General features: G+C 36.7%; 1 protein-coding gene across 4 annotated transcripts in view; it reads right to left on the minus strand.

Moving 5' to 3' along the window:
- Positions 1 to 10827: 10827 nt before the first annotated feature.
- Positions 10828 to 24051, minus strand: part of LOC137657503 (eukaryotic elongation factor 2 kinase-like) — a 73724-nt gene continuing 60500 nt past the window's right edge. For all 4 annotated transcript variants that reach the window (XM_068391843.1, XM_068391848.1, XM_068391860.1 and 1 more), the window contains 4 exons: positions 23141 to 23323; positions 21532 to 21662; positions 15399 to 15577; positions 10828 to 11580 (listed from right to left, as the gene is read on the minus strand). In XM_068391843.1, the coding sequence (XP_068247944.1) occupies positions 11468 to 11580; positions 15399 to 15577; positions 21532 to 21662; positions 23141 to 23323 (606 nt within the window). In that variant the 3' untranslated portion in view covers positions 10828 to 11467. The remainder of the gene's footprint in view (positions 11581 to 15398; positions 15578 to 21531; positions 21663 to 23140; positions 23324 to 24051) is intronic.

A 24051-nucleotide genomic window follows, 5' to 3' on the forward strand; every position in this document is an offset into this window, starting at 1 on the left:
AATATGGGCAGCAGCGATATCAACCGGGAGTGATTCCTGCAGAGTAAACTCATTAAGGGGGTGATTTAAAGAACTTGTGCGAAAGCGACTACGTTCAACAGCCTCGGTCCGAGATCTGAACCAAAACTTGGTTTTAATAAATTTTACGTTTTGATTTAATCTAATTGGTATTTTATTCATTTACAATAATCCATTATGCGTTTGATAGAAATTAAATACTCACTTCTTTTTAAATTCATATCTTTTGTATGTTTGGCTTCCGAAACTTGAACTTGGCTTTGGTAAATTGTCTAACGATGTTTTATTTGACTGATAAATTCTAAATTCCTTTTGATTTAATCTAATTGACATAATCATTTATGATAATCCATTTTGGGTTTAATATAATTAAATATTATTTTTCTATTTCATATCCTAGTATGTATAACCTCCGAGACTTGAACTAGACTTCAATAAATTGATATAGTCTAGCGATGCTTCGTTCGTTTGGAACAAATTAATTTTGATTAACTCTAATCGGGATATTAGTCATTCATAATACTCCAGCTGGGTTGAATGAAGATTAATAATTCATTTCCTCGGCCATATTTGATATTTGTTTAGCTCTGAATATAAGCAATGTATAAAGATGATTGTCTTTTATCCACCTATAATTCAAGTGAATCACAATCACAAGACACCCAATTCTCCTCAACGTGATTAGATACTTTCTAATCATAGTATTTCTTTTGTGTTCAATAATTTTTGAGTTGTAATGGAGGAAACATGGAAATATAGCTGAAAATACAGGAAATTTAGGCAGTAGCCTAGATACAATTGTTAAATGTTGATGTTTTGAATTGTTAGTTGGAAAAAATTGAAACTCTGAAAATTTAAAATGGAGAGAAATTTAATATTGACATTTTTTGTTGAGAAGTAGAATTAATTATATTATGGATTTGTCAATTCAAATCTACAACATACATAGCGCGACCGAGATTATGTCGTTTACAACAGCAATGCTCGCTATTTCCCAAAAGGGAACTTTTAGTTATGACTAAACTTTTAAACTTGCATTGCAAGAAATTGGATTGGATTTTATGAAGTCGTTTAACCATTTTACGTTATTTTTTTAGATCAGTTTATCAACTTATTTTTGTCCATTATATTCTTATTGATTTTAGGCGTCCAACGATCGAATACACCTTTTTCTTATTTAATGGTATATCCCCCTTTCCAAGAGTGTCTAAGAAGGTGGATTCCAAGTAAATGAGTAATATGCATTTAAATTTAGATGGAAATCTTACTGTTTGTAAGTATATCAGAAGTTGACAACGATCGGCGTTATGTCCTTAAAACACTCAGTGTATCCAGGAAATAAAGAATAGTCAAAGGAAAACTACTGATCAACAATTGAGGGTGTTGACAGCAAGTGACATGAAGGATTTAAAATTGTCCATTCAATACCTGTAAAAGTAACATCTATTGGCATTGATAAAAATACAGTAAAGTAGTGATTGGATTGGATTTATGAAAATGGTCAATGTGGCCAGGGCTTGGGTCATAGGGGAACATTTACCACCAAGGTACATACACTTGCGGGAAAGCCACACAGGTGTTTCAATAAGAGGGTGCAATTAGGTTAGACAGCCAAAATGGATAAAAAAAAAATAGCACTGAGGTAAAGTTGAAAGTGAATACAGGTACATTAGGGGTGCTTTCGTTAGTTCGTTAAGATTGCCAAGCAAGATGCATGATACTTTTTGCTTGGCAATCTTAACGAATGAAAGCATCCCTAATGTACACTCCCACCTGCATCTGCAAAATCTTCAATAATGCCTACAGTTCACTGATGACATTAACTCCGTGTGGGGAATGGAAAATTCTTTAGTTCCTAACGGAATAAATGGTGTCCATCAAGGGATAGAAGTAATTGAAATAAAACCATTCTTTTGACTTTTCTTAACTAACTGGTAACCAACTATCCATGGCAGGCTGTCACTAACAGTGTTTCTTTACATAAACTGTATTTGGGGTGAAATCAAAATTGGTTGACAATCCCTTGGTTTAGATTGAGCAGTCAAAATGGGTCCTTGCCCACTTGTAGGCGTCTTACCTGACCCCAAAAAAACAAAAGGCACCCGCAATGATGTAAAATTTCTTTATTAAATCATACATAAATCCATATTGTTTGTAAAATATCCACGTCACTACATAAAAAAAATACAATTGATTTAATTGCCCATTGAAAGACCATACCTTGGTGGGCATACAGTTCAGACACTTATGATTAATTGTCATTGATATGAATGACAACTCCTACTAAATTTATCATACGGGATCTACGATAAAATTTTTGAAATTATGAAATACTCTAGAGCAGGCATTTCAATTAATGAGTAGGCCTATTGCACCTTGAGAGATAATTACCCCTTGTTTTGTTTGAGTTGTCTATTAAAGTAAGAATAATGTACAGTGTAAAATACAATTTCATTCATGAATTTGGTTATTTATCTGATGACCTTGCACTGGAACGGAAATGCTAATCATGCTGTACTGTAAGGATAGTACTATACATATTTAACAGAAATATACACTACAGTATCAGCGAGTGAGGTTAGACCAGGTTCAGGTGTTGGGCTGAGGGATTTTCCTTTTCATTGGCACAGCAGCATTTTGTTTCATATATCAAGGGAGGTGTAGCAATGAACTTCAAGTTATGATCTACCCGAGTGTTTCTGAATACTTCTAAAACTTGTTAAATTCATTCAAGAATAAAACTAAAGGAAACCTAACTTTTATTAGCCACTATTATACCCAAAGCCCTGTAATCTTTATAACAGGCCCACAATGTAAATTAGGAACATTACCTAAAAGTTCTGTAGTTTTGGTCAAAGAATACTTAACAGCTCTCATCTGACCAAGAAATCTATTCTCCGATGCTGTTGTAACTATTCTCCGATGCTGTTGTAACTTCCTTCCAAAGATGCCACAGTAATACCTTGACTTCTGAGTAACTTTGCTATAAGAACAAAGAAATTCAAATTGATTTATGAACATTGTATCGGTTTGAGATCAAAACTTTTGTGCTATATTGGCCTTTTTTTTTTGTAGAAAAATACTAATGAGACTGGCATGAAATTAAGTTATGCCCTTCCATGTACCAAGCACGCAGGATTAATGCAGCGTTCCTGTGATACACAGTACAATATTCCCGATTTTCATCCCATTCTAAAGAATGGGCAGAAACAGTCGTCTCTTGATAAAACATGTGTAAATAAAATAAGACATACAGTTGTCCATAAAGCATAAATCAAGTGATTCAGTTAGTGTTAGTAAAAATCATTCAAGCAAGAGAACTGACATTTTACTAGAACTTATCATGAACGGAGACTCTTCTTCCAAACTGTGATGCCTTCCACTCCTCCTCTCACACACCAGCCAAAACTCTCTTTATAGGTAAAATATTGAGTTAATTTATCAATTGTCTATTTTCTATTAATTCTGGGCTGCCCAAAGGCAAGAGCCCGGGTCTTACACAAGGTAAGGCAATCTATACAGACAGACAGTCCTATTTTCTATTATGAATTATTCTTTTTTATATTCTGATGTTAGGAGTTATAAATTTTTAGTAACTTCCATTATCATTACAGGTGCGAGAGGTTCTCCCCGCTCCTAAAGCTTATTTCCCTCAGCAACAGCTGAATTTGATGTGGAGAAAAAGGAGCTGTAAAGCTTTTTCAGCATCATCTTGGGCATTGCCAAGGATGATACCTGAGAATACTTATCTTCTTCTTCCCCCTCCAAGCACAAACTTGCCCATGAACAGGAGGCCACGATCTGCGCTCGGTACATGGGGATGACTGCAGACAGTCATGCCCTCTGTAAGAAGTGTTGAGAGATAGGTGGGTCTACTATCAGTTTTGCCATAAACAGGGTGCAGCAACTACTCTTTTCCCTACTATTACGAAATCAAGCAACACCAAACAGTACGAATCAAAAAATTCATTCACTTTCTGTAAAAAAACTATAAATCTAATTAAAACCTTTGGATAGGTCATAACAGTATATCCATGCTGGTTGCAGCTAGACTAAAGTGAGGAGTCTGATAGGAGGGTGGGTGGGGTTACTAACCCATACCCACCACCTGCCATTAACTACCTTGTTAACGAACAATGACAGTTCCAGCATGTACTTGAAAGATCAAAGATTTGTAAATGAATAGGAACAAATCACAGGTACTTTCACAATTCCACAGGAACTTGTAAGTGGAAACAATGAAATGAAGGACATTTTATTAGTGCGATATTTCTCAGTTTAGCCAGTACTTAAGCTTACTTAATATGAACCTCTTTCTTATGAACTGCTCTAAGTCTTACACAGTAGCTGGATATATACAAAACAGTACCCCTAGTGTTTTACAAGTCGTAAATTCACCAATATTGGACCTAGAACATAGTCTTTCATACCAGTTGAATAGAATTCTTCTTGAATTCTATGGGGGAGACATACTGTCCAATACCACCCTGCTTGGTTTTTCAAGAACTATGATAATTGTAATGAAAGCCATGCAGGGAAAATTGTCCAAAACAATATGGGCAGTTCCAGAGGGAAAAAGTGAGCAGTTAATAATTGAGTCTACCTAATAAAATTTACAGCAGCTAGTATTTTGGCCAAATCATAATTTGGTTCAATGTCATACTTTCCGGAGTTCCACCCAACTGTGGTAATATTATTCTTTTGCCTCCATATGCTTTACACTGCTTAGTGATTTAGATTTATGTATCTAGACTACATAGCCTGGTGCTGGGACCTGAAAGGCCATTCAAGTGCTAATGTGCAACTGTGGAGGCTAGAAAGCAAGATGTAAAATAAATGCAAGTAAAGCACAGGGATGAATGTACGCTGCAATAACCCGAGTAATGCCTATAGTGTGACAACAATACCCCAACAGGCATTTTAGTACCTTGAGATGATGAAAATGAAGCTCAGCATTCTTATATCTTTTCCATCCAATTAATATTTCCAGATGAAATCACCCTGTTTTATTGCTCCTAGATTCCAGTTGTTGGTGTCTATATCCTTTCAAGAGATTAAACCAATTACAAATGGCTTGCATTAATAACTTGGGCTCCTTATTTCTTGCATTGAATTACAGAATTTGGGCTATACACCTTGGCGCTGATGCTCGGAGGTCATCTACAGTGAACCCTCGCTACTTCGCGGTTCGACAATCGCGGATTCACCACTTCGCGGGGTTTTCCCATAACCCATATATATATACATATCGCGGATTTTCCGGAAAATTCGAAAATACCGCGAAATCTGAAGACAACCAAATACGATATTTTGTTACCTGTAATTCCATTAATACTGTAATTAGTAATATCTGCTCTTACTGATTGTTCATTGCATTACATATGATATATAATTCAGCACAGAAAGAAATAAAACACGAAAAGAGAATGTGATCATACGATAATTCAGTACGTAGTAAAATTAAATCGAACATGAAACGCAAATCAGATGCAGTCATACCATATTAGAATGGTGTGTACTGTAATGGATGTGCTTCTTTTCCATGAATCTTTTGTATGTATACGTACGTAGTACAGTACTGCATCCAATAATATTCTTTGTTGCAAAAATCACATTTCGAATACTGTAAGCGTACGAGAGAGAGAGAGAGAGAGAGAGAGAGAGAGAGAGAGAGAGAGAGAGAGAGAGAGAGAGAGAGAGAGAGAGAGAGCGTAAAATAGCGTACGTAAATTTTTATTATTATAGTTATTATTATTATTATTGTTGTTGTTGTTAATAAAATTATTATTGTTATTATTATTAATCGTTATTATTATTATTATTACTGTACAGTATTATTATCATTATTTATTATTATTACGGTATTGTACTTAATCTACGTACGTTCAGTATGCGCGGGGGCATCTTCTATGAGTAACCAACGCGCCATAGTACTGTAAGACGGGTTGTGATTGGTTCAAGCGCTGATAGATGACGAATCAAAACTCAAGTTTTGTTATCTAGCCTGTGATTGGTGTTTTGCCCGCATCTTCTACCCGCAGCATCAAAGTTCTCGCGGGGCTGCATCGTTCACTTTCTCTTTCCGCGTATTGCTGAGTAGACGTTCTTAACTTTGTGAAGTTTAATCTGTGCTGTGTGCGACTGTTTTAAGTTGAACTTTTTGTTGAACTTTCTGTTACAATGCCTCCCAAGCGTTCTGCTTCTAGTAAGGCTGGTAGTGAGCCTAAACGCCACCGAAGGATGATGACGATAGCTGAGAAGGTTACGCTTCTCGACATGTTAAAAGATGGTAGAAGTTACGCGGCCGCCGGCCGCCATTTTGGCATCAACGAATCCACCGTTCGCTACATCAAGAAGGACGAGGCGAACATTAGAAAGACTGCTGCAATCACCTTTAGCAGATCAGCGAAGCGAGTCGTTACAACGCGTAATAAAACGATCGTACGCATGGAAGGTGCTTTAGCTGTGTGGATTGCCGACTGCCGGAAGAAGAACATAGCGTTGGATACGAACACCATCCAAACAAAGGCTTTGAGCTTATATGAGAATTTTGCTGCAAAGGAACCTAAAGACGACGACGGCAACCATGCTGAAGATGATGATGATGCAGATGATCCTCAACCAGGGACATCCACTGATTCCCAGCCTCAGAAACGTTTTTCCGCAAGCAAAGGATGGTTCGCGAAGTTTCAGAAACGCTTCGCCCTGAAAAGCGTTTCCCTGCATGGGGAGTCTGCTTCCGCTGACACTGCCGCTGCTGAAACTTACGTGAACCAGACTTTCAAGAACATTATCGCTGAAGGTGGATACAAGCCGGAACAAGTCTTTAATATGGATGAAACCGGCTTGTTTTGGAAGAGAATGCCGTCGCGAACTTTCCTGTTCAAAGAGGAAGCCAAAGCCTCTGGCTTTAAGGCATTCAAGGATCGCGTTACCCTCGTGATGTGTGGCAATGCTGCTGGATTTTTGTTAAAGCCGGGGCTTATTTATAAGTCGAAAAATCCTCGCGCTTTGAAAAATAAAAATAAGAATCTCCTTCCCGTGTACTGGATGCATAATCAAAAAGCATGGATTACGAAGATGCTGACCTCCAACTGGTTCCACCAGTGTTTCATCCCGCAAGTCCATGAATATCTCTTAGAGAAGGGCTTGCCATTCAAGATCCTTCTCCTTATGGATAACGCTGGTGGACACGCAACTGACCTGTCGCGTGAGGGCGTTCAGGTTGAGTTCCTGCCACCCAACACCACGTCATTAATTCAACCAATGGACCAGGGGGTTATCAGGGCGTTCAAGGCCCTCTACACGAAGAATACCTTGGCGGACCTCGTTGCGTGTGTGGATGCTGCCCAAGATGACGAGGATGAAGACTTCAACTTGAAGGCGTACTGGCGGCAGTACACCATAGCCACGTGCCTGCAGAATATTCAAAAGGCACTTCAAGAGATGAAACCTGCAACCGTAAATGCGAGCTGGAAGAAGCTGTGGCCCGATATTGTTTACGACGACAAGGGATTTACTCCGTCGGAAATCCAACACTCTGCAATACGGAAATCTGTGCAGTTGGCTGCCATAATTGGGGGTGACGGGTTTGGCGACATGACGACTGAAGACGTCGACGAGTTGTTGGACTGCCATTCCCAGCCCCTAACTGACGCAGACCTCGAAGACCTGACGAAATCGGCAAGTGAGGAAGAGAGTGAGGGTACCCAGGAAGAGACCCAAGAAAATGTCGAAGAAACGGGCTTAACATTAGAACGGCTTGCCAAGTTCTGCAACCATATGAAGGAGGCGAAAGAAATGTTACAAGAGTGGGACGAGGATATGGTTCGCTCGATGCAATTCTCAAATAAGGTCGATGACATCATGACTCCCTACAGGATGCTCTTGGATCGAAAAAAGAAGCAGCGGCAACAACTTCCGATCACAATGTTCTTCCAGCCTCGCAAAAAAGAGCCAGTTCCTCCTGCTAGTACGCCTTCGGAAGAAATTGAAGAAGTTGAAGAGGTGTCCCAGGAAAAGACACCTCCGTCTGAAGAGACGTAAAATACTATCATTGACTGCACAGTAGAACACATCATCAGCTTCATCATCATCATTTCTACTGTGCAGCAAATTCATCGCCATCGTCATTCAAGTTTTTCTTGAACTTCTTTCGTGGTGAGTACAGTAACAATCTTTATTTTTTACTTTAACCTGTTTTATAGTTTAGTAATGTACGTACTGTATGCATTAAGTTAAAGGGAAGGTTTTAAAAGTCTACATGTTGTAACCTATCATATTTTTTTTGTTTAAAATTTACATTTACGTACGTAAAACAATCTCTCTCTCTCTCTCTCTCTCTCTCTCAAATTGTTTTCCTGCTTTGCTACGTACAAGTACTGTATAATTTATATTTGTAAGGTAACATATTTTGTAAATGCTTTTACTGTAAATACTGTATGTACTGTATCATTATTTATCACTATCATCATGCGCGTTAAATGCCTTGTTTGTTCTGAGCGTGGTTGTTTACTGAGCGTACACGCCGTCGTTTCAGGCGGCGTCATAAAGAAAAAGATTTCATTTGGAAGTCCTAAGAAAAATACGTAAACTAAAACATTGGTAATAAAAAAATCAACATACAGTACTGTATAATCAATATAATCGATGCAAAAACTAACCTATACGTACATATATGTGTACACTAAATGAGTTTGTTTCTTCATTATGATCAGAGATGAACGTAAACAAAACATTGGTTGCCATTTTTTATCGTGCTTTTTAGGTGTTTAGGAAACACATGATATAAAATCGCCTTTAATATTTGTGCCTGTTTTAGTTTAGGGTGCTGTAGTACATGCATTAAGTGTTCTGTACATTAAAGGGTGGTTTGTTAACAGTACTACGTACAAGGGAAGGTTTTAAAAGTCCGAATATACATGTTAAATAAATAGGTAAATATGCTGTCACTACTTCGCGGATTTTCACCTATCGCGCCCGCGTCTGGAACCTATCTACCGCGATAAACGAGGGTTCACTGTATACATGTGAATCTAATTGGATGAAAACGTTGCACTATTTAGTAAAACTTGAAAGAGGATGGACAGATAGGTGGAAAAAAAGAAGTACACTAGGTTAAAAAGTGAGTTAGCTAGGGACAAAAGACATTACAAAGAGCTTATAGTAAAGTCTAAAGCTGCTATTACTTAACCCAATGGAGTCCTATCATAAAGAAAATTATTTTCCCATAGGATCGATTCGATCCTTTACATTCTAGTTTCACTGGCTTCTACTTGATCCAGAAGCCTTATAAAAATATAGGATATTCAGAAACTGGGTATTATGTGATTAATAAGATTGTCATGACCTTTTATTATTATCATTATTACTTGCTAAGCTACAACTCTAATAGGAAAAGCAGGATGCTACAAGCCCAGGGGTCCCAACAGGGAAAATAGCCAAGTGAGGAAAGGAAACAAGGAAAAATGAAATATTTTAAAAACAGTAACACTAAAATAAATATTTCCTATATAAACTAAAAACTTTAAAAAAACAAGAGGAAGAGAAATTAGATAGAATACTGTAGTGTGACCAAGTGTACCCTCAAGCACTATATTCAAATATTCATTGTAAAAGACAAATTTATTCAACTTCTATCTAGAACTATCAAAGGTAAAAATCTCTTCAAAAGTAGGGTAGAATCACAAGAAAAGAATCATCATATACATTTATTTATTAAAAATTATTACATTCACATTGAAGAAATCCCCCCCTCAGATTATTTCTATGATTCAGTAGATAATTGCTAACTAGTGAAAATCTTTGAATTTCAACAAAATCAACAGACGTTACAGACAATAAAGTGTTAACAAACATGAGCAAGTGAAATAAAGATAAAAAAGGTAAAATTTGGTGTAAAAATACTGACTGACAACTAATTCTATAGTCTACTGTAAGAAAAGAAAAAATTAAATTTTTTACTTTAAATGCCTTATTGCAATTCTAAACATTGCACTGTATTTGACAGCTGAGGCATGGCTAAAATATGGAGTTTTTGAGTCCAAACACTCTTTTTACTATGTGTAATACCGGGCTTGAAGCTATACAGTACTGAGGTATAAAATCTCCACCCCCTGACACAGAAAATGGGGATTGCACAAAGTTCACCTTGAATATGTTATCACCTAAAAGATATTTTTTTCAAACACAAAAATACTTACTCCTACACATTCCATCTGAACAACCTTTTTTTCTCAACAATTACATTAAAATTCTTTGGGAAATTCTTGGCTCCTAAAATTATATATACAATCAAAACCTAACAACATCCTTGCCAGCAGAATGTCTAAACACAGAAGACATTCAGAAGGCTATTCATATTAAATATCATAGGGGTATGAAAAAATTAAAAAACATAGCACTTCACATGATCATGATGAAAATGTGCTTTTACTTGCTGAAACTACAAGAATGAATTTAGATATAAAAAGAAAAACATACTATAACAACACTAAAACTACACTTTCCATGATCATATTCACAAAAGGCACTTCTACTTGCAGAAATGACAATGATACAATTTTTTTTACTATCATTTTAAGTTCAAATTCTTGTGAAGTCCACACATACATACATACATACATACACACACACACACATATATATATATATATATATATATATATATATATATATATATATATATATATATATATATATATATATATATATATATACCAGGGTGTGGGACAATTCACTCAAAGTAAAAAAAAAAAAGCAGCTTTCAATTAAGTATGCTTATAGAATTCCTACTTTGCAAATGGTAAATTGTTTTTTTTTTTTTTTGGCACTTTGTTATCAATTAAATATTTGACCATGCTACAAGAAACTTAGAACCATACATACTTGAAGAGGATTGTAGAATAGCAAGGCTATTGATCACCTTCCTTTCAACTAGTTTTACAATGCCACTAATAATGAACACAACCTTTACCAGTCAATGCACCAGAAGGAAACTATGAACTCTGGCAAACAGAGAACGATGAAGTGATGTACTGTAATATTCTTTTAATTGACTTGGATGGTACAGAAACTATGCATTTAACAAACAATATACACATTTTCTTAAAAGAATTTACAAAAAATAGCTCTTAATGAAATAAGTTTATGAACAGTCAAATGGAAATTCTCGAACTTCTACCAAAAAGTAGTATATAAATACATCACTATTTCATTAAACATTTAACAAAGAAGTAACTTCACTGCATAACATCTCCATTGAAACTGTATCTTTTGTAAAGGCTATTAAAGCCAGAAGAGGGAATTCATCCTCTACCCATTACATTTCAAATAGCTCCTTGTCTTCATAACCTGTACATTTAATGAAATGGATGACATGAAATAAGAATGATACAACAGCATGACGTACAGGTTTGGACAGATATTTACGAAACTTCTGTGAAGAAAGCTACTCTTCCTCGCATTCAGCCCAGGCTTCTTCTGCTTGCATGTAGTACTTGGAAGCTAGCTTCCCCTTCATGGCTTCTGTGGCCAGCTCTGCTGCCCAACTGAACTGCTCTCCTACAATTATAAAAACAATGGCATTGTTTTGGATATTCAGCAAAATGAATTCCTTACATGTCCATTATCAAAACTAAAGCCTATAAGTATAGCTGTATAGCATGCCAAACTTAATTTTTGTTTCATAATACTACCAAATTCATGAGCTCATTTTATGGTCTTTCAATTTGTTTCCTGACAGTTCCTTTTAATTCATAAAGAAAATGCAGACATCAGTTAGTACAGTACTGAGTATGCATGGGCATGGTCTTTGCACTCCAGATAATTTACTAGCTCGATTTTTTGCATGTCTAAGTGTGTTCATGGCTGTCATCAAGTTTTCAGATTCTGAGAATTTTTATTAATTTAGCTTGAGATTTTGGTTTACACATTAAAAAAAATAATAAACCTTGATTGTTTCTAAGATGTGCACTTGACTAATTAACTACCGGACAACTAATTAAGTGTCTCTCCAATGTTCAATTAATTTAATGGAAAATCTGTGTACAGTTGGCACTTACAATCCACTGGAATTATGTTTAAGTCTCACATGCAAAAGGAATTTCAAGGATATCAAAATCTCTAAACTTCACAGATAATTTTTACTTCTGCTTCCAGTAAAGTACTTGTAAATATACAGTTACTTGAGGAGCCACCACAGGACCAAAAGCAAAAATGGCAAGGTACGCGTGGCTAAATTCCAGTAGGTAAAAGGGCTGTGAAGGGCGTTTGGCATCTCCAAACTCCAGCCTTCAACACCTGACTAACTGCAAGATTCTTGATGAAGGCTAGGGTGGGATCTATACCCCTGAACTCTAGCTGGTATCTTGGCCCTCTCAGTATGCCTTATGGGTCGTCTCATGATGCCAGAAAGAGACCTTGTTATTCAACACTTCTTTCATGGTTTTGACAGTTCTAAGGAAGAGGTGTTGACATTCAGGCACGAGGTATTGCGTCCTCTTCAGATAGTCCCGCAGAACCCTCATAGACAGCGCCGGACTGGCATGAAAAGGGCCCGGTGGGAGGCGTGTGTTTGGCTAGGACTCGTATGGGCTAATGAACTGATAGTTTGAAATTCTTTTGTATACAATGATGAAGTTGAGAAAGAAAATTATAGTATTTTATAATGGAAACACTGCCACTTGTATAAATAATAAATGACATAATGAGAATTGTTGAATCAGGATTTTTCTTTTATAATTTTGTGGGATTTAGTATCTTTTTTTATTGAAAGCAAAAATTATCTGGCTATATTTCATAGTTTGAGTGCCATATGTGGCCATAATAGGGCATGATCTTTGCACTGCCCAAGATGGATTAGTTCAACTAATGTTTAACTGGGCTCCACAAGGCACTAGAAGAGTTGGAAGACCCAGGCCTACATGGCTGAGGACTATGAAGCATAAAGTAGATGACGACGAATGGAGAAGTATTGAATTAAAAGCTCAAGATAGAGATGACTGGCAAAATCTAACCAAGGCCATTTGCGCCAATAGGCGTAGGAACAGATTATGACAAATGATGATATTTCATAGTTATCAATGAATTTAAAAGCAACAATTGTATCATTAACATTGTACAAACAAATACACATCTCAGAATACCATGTTCATTGCATAGATTGATCAAAATTTTTTATTTTTCTATGTTGATGCAATACATTAAAGAAAATCATGACAAGACAACCTTACAAAAATATTTTAAGAACATTTTATGAAAGTTGAAACAACATTCTTTTGGATTTGCCAATATTGTGCTCTCTCTATAGATATTTTTATAGATTTCTTTTTTCCATTTAATATTTTTCTATCTTGAGAGGGGCCTAGTACATACTTTAAAGAGAAAGGCCCGAGGGGAATCCAAATCGCCCTGAGTAATTTCCTCTTGATTGCTACTTGATACTTCATATAGAGGGGATGGAGATGGTCTCGAACCTGGGGTCCCACACTGGCAGGTGATTAAATGAGAGAACCCATGCAACTCAACTACTCTCTAAACCAATGCTAAGCCTAGCAAAAAGACAGTCTTGAGGGTCAGATCTCTGTCTGATTACCTCTTCAAAGGTACATGTAGGAGCCTTGGGTATAAGGGTCACATCCCATTCTGAGGGCCTGAAGTCCCGGGGTGGACAATACTGCTTGAAACTCATCATGAGCATAGACAACTTCCACAAAAAGTTATATTATAGCTGGAAAACCACACTTAAGCCTGAACAGTATATTTTGACAGCCATGACTGAGGGGTGCTTCTCTCAACAAAGGAAGAAGAGAAAATCCACGATCTGTACGAAAGATGCTTCGAATGATGAAGTATGCCTTCTATGACACCAATCGCAGAAGATGGCACACTTTCCCAGGTAGATAGCTACAGATGACCTTCACAGATATCTAAACATCTCCTGTGTAGTCCCTCAAGAAATATTTTGCTCAAAGGAGATGCTAGCTAGTTTCCAACAGTGAAGTTCCAACAACTCCATTGACTGGTGGTACCTCTGATGTGTCTGACAGAAGCATGGTTAACAGGGATAATTCTCTCAGGACCTTGACTAGAAGTGCAAACAGATCAGGATAATAATCGGCACGCGGTCATCTGGGAGCCACCAGGGTCACCCGGAGATCTGGCTAATCAACACTTGCTTGATCAGCTGGTGCATCAGACAGAACGAAAGAAAGGCGTAGGCGCCCAGCTGACTGCATGGGTGATGGAAGGCATCTTCAAACACTGTTCATACATCTAAAATGGGAACAAAACACCGGGAGTTTTCAATTTAGTCGTATGGTAAACCCCACAAGTGAAGAAGCCCCTCCTCTAGTTGAGACACAACTAAGCATAGGGGTACTAGGCAGAACTACCCTCAGTTACCACTTCACTTAGTTAATGGAGGGCCTACCTGAAAACCTATGGAAGCCGTGACTTCCTTAAGTCAACTCATTGTCAACTGACTGCCTGACAGCCAGGGGCGAGTAGTTCCAGCCCCTAAGGAGCACAAACATTAGTGTTTCCCTATGCAAGCAAACTTGAAACTTGCCGACGTCGATCCAAAGCCACCTGTGCTCTGCAATACAGTACCCTGGGACCCATCCAGGGGCGTATGCACAGGGTTGACAGCCACAGATGTATCTCTGAGGAGACAGAAGTAGTGAAAGAACCCACTGGAATTTACTTGGGCATTACCCAGTCCAACTCCCCTGAACACATTGCTTGCTTCCTCCCTTCAGGGAGAAGGCCATACCTACACTTAGCACCCAGGATACGTGAGAACAGTCAAGTACCCAAGCACAGAGGGAGTGTGTGTGTCTACAGCTGGTTATACCAACTGGCTGCCAATTCCACTCCTCCCCTGCCAATGTGCTTCTTTTTTGCATTCCACAATTAACAACGAACATTCGCTTTCACCAACTTGACTGGGAAAGGCTTCTCGCCCCTCACCCTCACCAGTTAGATGACTGCTTGTTATCCAAGTTTAACGATCGATTTCAGTTTGCGCTGAAGTTATCCCCCCAATTAAAGGATGAGGGTTTGTATGACACATATGAACATGTAGAAGTATAAGGAAAGAACCTGACTGAAATGCAAAGAAAGTCAAGTAAAAATTCTACCTCTTCTTTATAGGTATACAGTGCATATGAGGTACTGCTAGACAGTCCATGCATAATTGCTGTATTTAGAGTCAAGGATTCATGGAGACCACAAATTAGGCTTGTATGAATGATAAGTATGTACTGTATTCTAAAAATATTCCATTTTCTATAAACTATGATAGCTCATTCCCCATACACCATTCTCTGATCTTAAATAAAGGATTAAAATCACGCAAAAAACTTTAAGTGATGGCTTACCAGCTTTATTGGGATCTTTTTCTAGTCCATTTCCTCCCTGCCAATACATTGTGGCTACTCTAGAAATCAACTGGTACTGAGGGTCATCCATCGTAGCATCAAAGTTTCCTTCTTCATCTTCTGTATTTGTGTTGATCGCTCTCTCATACCAAAACACCGCTTGCTTCCAATCGACTGTCCTGAAAGCCAAGGTTATCAAGGCTTGAATAAAATAAAAATAGTTACGCAAAAATGTACCACATAATTATGACTTAGAAAATTAAGGTTGTCTAGTTTATTAATACAATAAATTTTTCAACTCCAGGATGAAGTTTATTATTATTACCTACTGCAACAAAGTTAGAAGGTTATGTTTTTGCCCCTGTTTGTGTGTGTGTGTGTTTGTTTGAGAACAGCTTCCTGGCCACAATCTTAACCCTTTTACCCCCAAAGAACGTACTGGTACGTTTCACAAAACCCATCCCTTTACCCCCATGGACGTACCGGTACGTCCTTGCAAAAAAAAATGCTATAAAAATTAATTTTTGCATAATTTTGATAATTTTTTGAAAAAATTCAGGCATTTTCCAAAAGAATGAGACCAACCTGACCTCTCTATGACAAAAATTAAGGCTGTTAGAGCAATTTAAAAAAATTATACTGCAAAATGTGCTGGGAAAAAAATAACCCCTTGGGGGTTAAGGGTTGGAAATTTCCAAAGAACCTGGGGGTTAAAGGGTTAATTGTAGAGTAATGAAACTCGCAGGGATTAACTGTTATGTACAAAGCTGGAAATAAAATCACATTTTGGAAGGTCAAGGTCACGGTCAAGCAAAATTTTCAATTCACATATTCAGCCATAAGTTTGGACATCGTTGTCACAGAGATTTCAAACTTGATTTATATTTGAGTGTATGAAAATCAACGCCAACTAATACATGTTAAGGTCAAAGGTCAAATTCAAGCAAAAGGTTGAGAAATAAGCGCTTCACTGAGTGCCCCTCTAGTTTTCATTTAGTTTAACCAGATTAACGTTTGTGATTGGTCAAGCTTTGAACATTCTAACTAAGTATACCAGGATTGGGTAATGTGGGTTATTCATAAAAAAAAATCTTGGTCAAATGAGTGTGATCACTTTAAAGATAGGACAGAATTATTTCAACTACATGTTCTTTATGTTTTGATTAATAGACTTGTTCCATAAAGTGTTTGATTTGTTTTCATTTATTGTTGTCATTAACCAAAACAGAATTTGAGATACTACCAATAGAGAGTTATAGCATCTTTTGACTGGCTAGACAGTACTACATTAGATCCTTCTCTCTGGTTACGGTTCATTTTCCCTTTGCTTACACATACACCGAATATTCTAGCCTATTCTTTACATATTCTCCTCTGTCCTCATACACCCGACAACACTGAGATTACCAAACAATTCTAATTCACCCAAGGGGTTACTGTAATATAATTGTTCAGTGGGCACTTTCCTCTTGCTAAGGGTAGAAGAGACTCTTTAGCTATGGTAAGCAGCTCTTCTAGGAGAACACTCCAAAATCAAACCGTTGCTCTCTAGTCTTGGGTAGTGCCATAGTCTCTGTACCATAGTCTTCCACAGTCTTGGGTTTGAGTTCTCTTGCTTGAGGGTACACTCAGGTATACTAGTCTATCTAATTTCTCTTCCTCTTGTTTTGTTAAAGTTTATGTAGTTTATATAGGAGATATTTATTTTAATTATGTTACTCTTCTTAAAATATTTTATTTTTCACTTTTTCCTTTCCTCACTGGGCTATTTTCCCTGTTGGAGCCCCTGGACTGATAGCAACCTGCTTTTCCAACTAGGGTTGTAGCTTAGCAAGTAATAATAATAATAATAATAACAATAATAATATGGCAATAAATCCTTCACCTATTGATTAGGAACAATCAGTATAAATTACAGTGAGGATGTTTACTTATTTGTTCTAAAGAATGTTGTTCATGATAATCAGGAGTATATGAATAGCTTTTGGACAAGTATTAACAGTGTGTGCATACTTTTACCTTCAAGGAGCAGCAGTTCCTGCAATGTTTGGAAGACTCATAGCTCAATAGCTATAATTGAGAGATGAGTGCAATTACTCATGAATACATCTTCTTGAATAAAATAGTGTTTTAGTGGGATAATTATTTACTTACTCCTTTACTGCTGTCTCCAAAAGTAAGAAAGTTTTATGTAGGGGAACTGGTGGTTCATTACATCTGACTTGTAATGACTTGGTTGGAGAAGATTCAAAAGCTCCAGAGGCTAGTCAAGTTCATTGTGAATAGAGTCATGGGTCATTAATGTGAGACCTGATAATCCCACACAATTGACATCCATATTCTATGACGGATAAAATCGTTGCTATAAAAAGTGTTAATTGTAGTGTTAATTACGTACCATCAGTACCCCATGTAATGTACGAAAGTTTTTGAAGCATGTTAAGAGCAATTTAGCTTTTTCCTTTTGCATAGGCTATGTAGTTTTTCCAAAGTAAATAAGCCCAAGGGGATTAAAGCATCTTTAATCTCTAACTCCACATTACAATTATTTTCCCATTGAACATTGATATAAAACAATTTTATTTTTTTCTGATGAAGAATTTAAGGCTGGTAGATGACAATAATTTTTCATCACAAATTTAAAGCCAATAGATCAGGCCTAATTATCGATTTTAGAAAAGGCAAAGTTAATTATTTCCGAATGCTTATTATTCGATGATGTGTAGTACAATTACTTTTGGAAATCTTCCTTAAGATGATTTATAACACTGGGGAATGGTTCTTTGTTAATGATGTACTATTTATAGCCTGGTAAACAGAGTAACAAAGTACTGTACGTATGCTTCCTTAAAGGAAACAAAAAATATTTACGTATATGTATTTGGAAAGTTTGATCGTTTAGGAAGCTGTATGAAAAATATAAATAGCCCCTACAACTAGTCATAATTTAAAAAAACATATCTTCAAGTTATATTAAAACTATGTATATTAAACAAATAGTTTTGTGGTAGCCTATTGGAATCGTCCCTGCCTCGCATTCCACTGGACTGGGGTTCAAGATATTCATGCTCGATAGTTTCTTGTAGTGTTTGCAATCTTACCCTCCTTGTGAGCAAAGTATGGGGGGTTTGGGAGAGCCAATAGGTCTACCTGCTAAGTCATCAGCAGCCATTGCTTTGCTCTCCCTGGTCTTAGCTTGAGTGGAGAGGGGGGTATTGGGTATTGTCAATCTGTCGTGCCGCTGCCATTCATGAGCGACCTTTAAACCTTAATTACAGAATGCACGTGTTAAAACACTCTCAGATGTGCATTTATTATTATTGTAGGTAGTAGGTTGGCCAGGGCACCAGCCACTCGTTGAGATACTACCGCTAGAGTTATGGGGTCCTATGACTGGCCAGACAGTACTACATTGGGTCCTATCTGGTTACGGTTCACTTTCCCTTTGCCTATACATACAACAAATAGTCTGGCCTATTCTTTACAGATTCTCCTGTCCTCTCATACACCTAACACCACTGAAATTATCAAGCAATTCTACTGCGCTGTAATTGTTCAGTGGCTACTTTCCTCTTGGTAAGGGTAGAAGAGACTCCTTAGCTACGGTAAGCAGCTCTCCTAGGAGAAGGACACTCCAAAATCAAACCATTGTTCTCTTGTCTTGGGCAGTGCCATAGCTCCTGTACCATGGTTTTTCACTGTCTTGGGTTAGAGTTCTCTTGCTTGAGGGTATACTCGGTCACACTGTTCAATCAAATTTTTCTTCCTCTAGTTTTGTTAAAGTTTTTATAGTTTATACAGGAAATGTTTATTTTAATGTTACTGTTCTTAAAATATTTTATCTTAATTGTTCTCTTATTTCCTTGATTCCTTTCCTCAGTGGGCTATTTTCCCTGTTGGAGCCCCTGGCCTTATAGCATCCTGCTTTTCCAACTAGGGTTGTAGATTAGCAAGTTATAATAATAATAATATACTACTTGCTTAGATATAACCCTAGTTGGAAAAGCAGGATGCTATAAACCCAGGGGCCCCAACAGGGAAAATAGCCCAGTGAGGAAAGAAAAAGGATGTAGATGGAAATACCTGCAACCCTGCCAATATACCAGTAAGCCCCTTTGACCTTTAAGGAATTAAGCCGCAGTTGAGATGGAACAATTAACTTGAAGATGACTCGGGTTTCTAATTAAGAGAAATACAAATTAATAAAAAGTCTGAGTGAGGAGTGAATGAGAGCCAATGAACAGGATACGGTATACGTCCGAAAGACATTTACCTTTCATTCTTCGACTCCATAAAATTGCCACCTTACCCAATGGATTAATAGGTAGCCCCAAAACGTGGTAACAAGCGAGGGCTACCTGTTTTATCATCCACTGGCTCCTCTTCTAACTTTGTCTCCTTCTGGACTGACCACCTTAGGGTTGAAAGAGTTGACTTGGATCTTGGGTTTCTATGACAGAAGGTAGGAGGAAGGGCGATTCCTCCCTTGGAATTAAAGACGTCTTCTTTATAGCCAACTTTAGAGGTGGTGTCAATTTTGTGAATTTTGGGTTCTTTAAATCTTTGAAGGAGACAACTTAGAAACATAGAATTCAATAGTCCTATTACAATTTCTTCCATTTCTCCACTGTCCCTTCCACTTCCCTGGGAGGGAAAAGGAATGGGTTCTTATTTACAGCATTCTTCAAGGCCAAAGACTTTCACTTGCCTATCTACCGCGTAAACTTCGCTGCCACCTAGTCATTTTGAGGACACAGTTGGTCAACTGGTTGGCTGACTGGCAAGCCAAAAATGTAATTGCTTTTGCCCATTTCTCAGGCTTTGACATATACCAAGAAGGGAGTAGTAGTATAGTAGAGAATATGGTGGATTATTTCCCATTGTTTTTAGTTTCAAGATTAAGAAATTCTCATTAAAGATTTCATGGGATATAAATTCCAGCAAGATTTGAAACAATCAAGTGTGACAGCTTTCATACTCATTTCTGGTGGTGACTACAACCAATGATTAGTTTCCTTCAATGTATCTTAAGAGACTTTTTTATTGGAAACCTAGTCAAAGTGTGATTTTCAAGTCTTTAGGAAGAAACCGTTTTGTTCCCAAATGGGAATCAAAATAAATCAAGATATAGTTTAGTTTTGGATACTACTATGGCTGCAACATTAAGGAAATTTGACTGTTGAGAAGAGGACCTAATGAATTCTTTATCTCTACACTTTGGTCATCAACATTCCCTTTTTTTAGACTTTTCCAATAAACAAGATATTGTCACATTCATATGGGTATTTTGTCAAGCCTTAGCCATACTAAACTTACAGGACAGATGTTAAAATTTCTTATGGAGTGATATATGGTTTCTGCCTAAATATAAGAAATGTTTCCAGAGCTTTCAGAGTTGCTAGCCTGTAGAGATTAGACATAGAACAAGGGGTAGAGCTTTTCCTCAGACTTTTCCAGCTCATCTGTGTCACCTACATGAATCTAAAAACAATCAAAATTGAAACAAAATTGGCATAAAACTCATCACTTAATATCAATTGACCATAATATAAGGAGAGATTAAGGAGAAATTGGAGGGTGAGAGAGACTAGATAATGTACTTTAGAGAAACCATTCAGACACAAGTGTCAAGTTTCACGTTGACACTAAATAGAAGCTGTTTGAAAGGCCTAACCAATGACAAGGTACTAGAAATCTGGGAAGCCTGAATGGAATTGGTTTCAAAATTATCAATACTCTATTGCCTAACTCTTAGATATTTACAATAAGAACTTTATAGGAAAACATTACAGTATTTAGAATGAAAATTAGTGGGAATAGTATTCTTGTGTCAAAATATTCATATATAAAACTGCAATACAGTACTGCCACTTCAAAATTAAATAAAAAAAAATTATAGCTACCTAAAATTACATTATTTGTAATTAATCTTACTCCTGTGTCTTCATACTTTTTCATGAATAGATATTAAGGTTTCTTAATAAGAACGGATCCATATTAAACTGTCAGGATTACCTAAGGAAGTAGAATAACTTATTAATAGGTAATGAAAGATATTAATAAATACATATAAAAAATATCATTCATGATTCTATGAAGAAGTTCCTAACTGAAAATTTAATACAAAACATACCTATATTCAGGAAGGCCATATCCTGTATCATACATCTTGGCAATATGCAGCATTGCTCCACGATCATTTGCTTCAGCTGCTTGCAACAAGTAGTTGAACCCAACATCCATGTCTTTTTCATCTTCATCCAGCTGCAAGTTGACAAAAAAAATAAAATAGGCATTCTCACAAAACTTGATATATTGTATTAGCCTATACCACTGCCTACCTATCCAAATGTAATATGTCAAATGTTACTGGTTTGCTTAAAATAAATAAAATATACACTTGATTCATTCATCAAACGTACTTGAAGTGAAAAAATAAATTACTCAGTACTTTAGTGCTTGTGAGGGGTAAAATGCACTACAATCATATCTATGAAACTTTAATGCTTGAAGGGCTAAGAAAAACATTTAACAAATTAAGTATATTCTTAAAAAATGTTAGTATTTGAAGTGAAGTGATTACAATAATCCCCATTATCATATATGTACTCTCATCATCTTATCTTGCGAATCATGAAACTTGAAATTTCCTTTACAATAAGTGATTTAATCATATATCTCCTGTATCATGAGTTTCATTTTCAGCTAGTTAGATTATGCTAGGCTTAAAAACTGATTGTATTTTCTATATTCTGTATCATATGTAATCTTAAGTTTTGGAAAACAATAATGGTCTGAAAACCAGGTCGAGCTTCCTTTATATTCTTCATTTTCTTTTCAATGATAAACATTAGATATACAGTACTATATTTCAATAAACTCCCTACTATATGGATCCACTAGGTCCAGAAAGTTGCCCATAATGTAATTACACCTCTTTTTTTTATATTTGATTATCTCTTTATACTACCCTAACAGTCTTAAGAAACTCAAATCTTTATACAGTATTAGCAGAATAAGCATCAATAATACCATTAGTAATATAAATACAGTAAAAATTAGTGGGGGGAGAGAGAGAGAGAGAGAGAGAGAGAGAGAGAGAGAGAGAGAGAGAGAGAGAGAGAGAGAGAGAGAGAGCTAACCATTGTGAATTCTTGCTTTAGACTGAGCTACTGGGCTATTGCTCACACCAAACAAAAAGTTAGTATTGATTCAAAAGAAGCTTACCTTCTAGTCAAATTTTATTACCTGGCTATGTATATATCAAACTATTCCTCCATATGTCATATGCATGTATTGTACAGTGTACGTGTGGTGCGAGAGAAATATTAAACTAGGAAATTTTATGCTTAAGATGTCGACTATAAGGATAGATTGTTCAACAACAAATTTGCTTAACAACAGGACTGTTACCCTCCAACACAATTGTTGAAGTAGGAATACCTGTAATTGCCTTTAATTTGATTATGTTGTGGGCAATACAGTATACTCTAATAATACAAATGTATTGCAAAACATTTTCCTCAAAACAATGACAGGTTTTTTTCTCTTGTGATTACCCAAGCCGAGAGTACTGCAAAGAACATTTTTCAAGTACCATATGAAAATTCTTCATCATTCTGCAAATTTTTTTTTTATGCAGAAACAATTTATCCTAATTTCTAGTCTTCTAAATAATGTGGTGAGCATGCTTTGATCCTATGCTATACAACAATTTCCAAAATTGTAACTATTACACTTACTTCAATATCTGGAAGAATATTGTGGGGTAAACCCATATGCAGATATGCAACCGTAATAATAGCCTCCAATATGCCACACTTTGCTGACTGATTTAGATGATATAGAGCAGCTTCATGATCATAAGTTTCCGATTCCTCTACAAACCTATTCAGTTCATGGTATTTGGCTAGGTCTAGGTGAATCTGAAACAAAAAGAAAAACATATACACTATGGAAAGTTTAACAAAAATGAAACAACGTCTAATACAAACCCAGCAATCATAAAATTACATTGTTTGTTACAGGTAAAACCAGGAAGAGGATAGATGCACACATTAAATGAATAATACAGCATAGGATTTGTTTGAGACCTATGACCCAGCGCTGGCACCACAAAGATTAATCAGCAAGAAGAGTAAGAAAGCTAAACCATATCAAGTGGCTACAGCCAAGAAGGGGAGTTGGAAGGAATAGAAGTACTAAATTCAACACAATAGCGAGAGAGAAAATTTTCCAGATAAACACCGACAAGTACAACTTCTACATCTTCAGATGTTGGCATGACAAAAAAGGTCAATGGATTTATCACTGCATGTAGATTTAGAGCCTGACGGGCATCAGAATCAAGGGTCTCGTACTGAAATCTCCTTGTATGTTTTGTTCTCACTATCGCGAATAGAACCCCCTAGATTTTTTCTCCACAGTTAACCATGAAGATTCCAAATAAATACTACATCATGAAGGCTACTTTTCCCCTCACATGCACAGTTTTTACTACCGTAAAACTGCCCCACATCAAATGGAGAGAAGCTTCCACCATAGTCAAAGGCATCCCTCTGCACTTCACTGCTTCTATATCTACAGTACTAGCTACTCCTAAAAATTCTCTATACCTCAACACACATTAAGATGCACCCTTCACTCTTCTCCA

Source organism: Palaemon carinicauda, chromosome 1 (genome assembly GCF_036898095.1).
Source record: "Palaemon carinicauda isolate YSFRI2023 chromosome 1, ASM3689809v2, whole genome shotgun sequence".
Classification (NCBI taxonomy): Eukaryota; Metazoa; Arthropoda; class Malacostraca; order Decapoda; family Palaemonidae; genus Palaemon; species Palaemon carinicauda.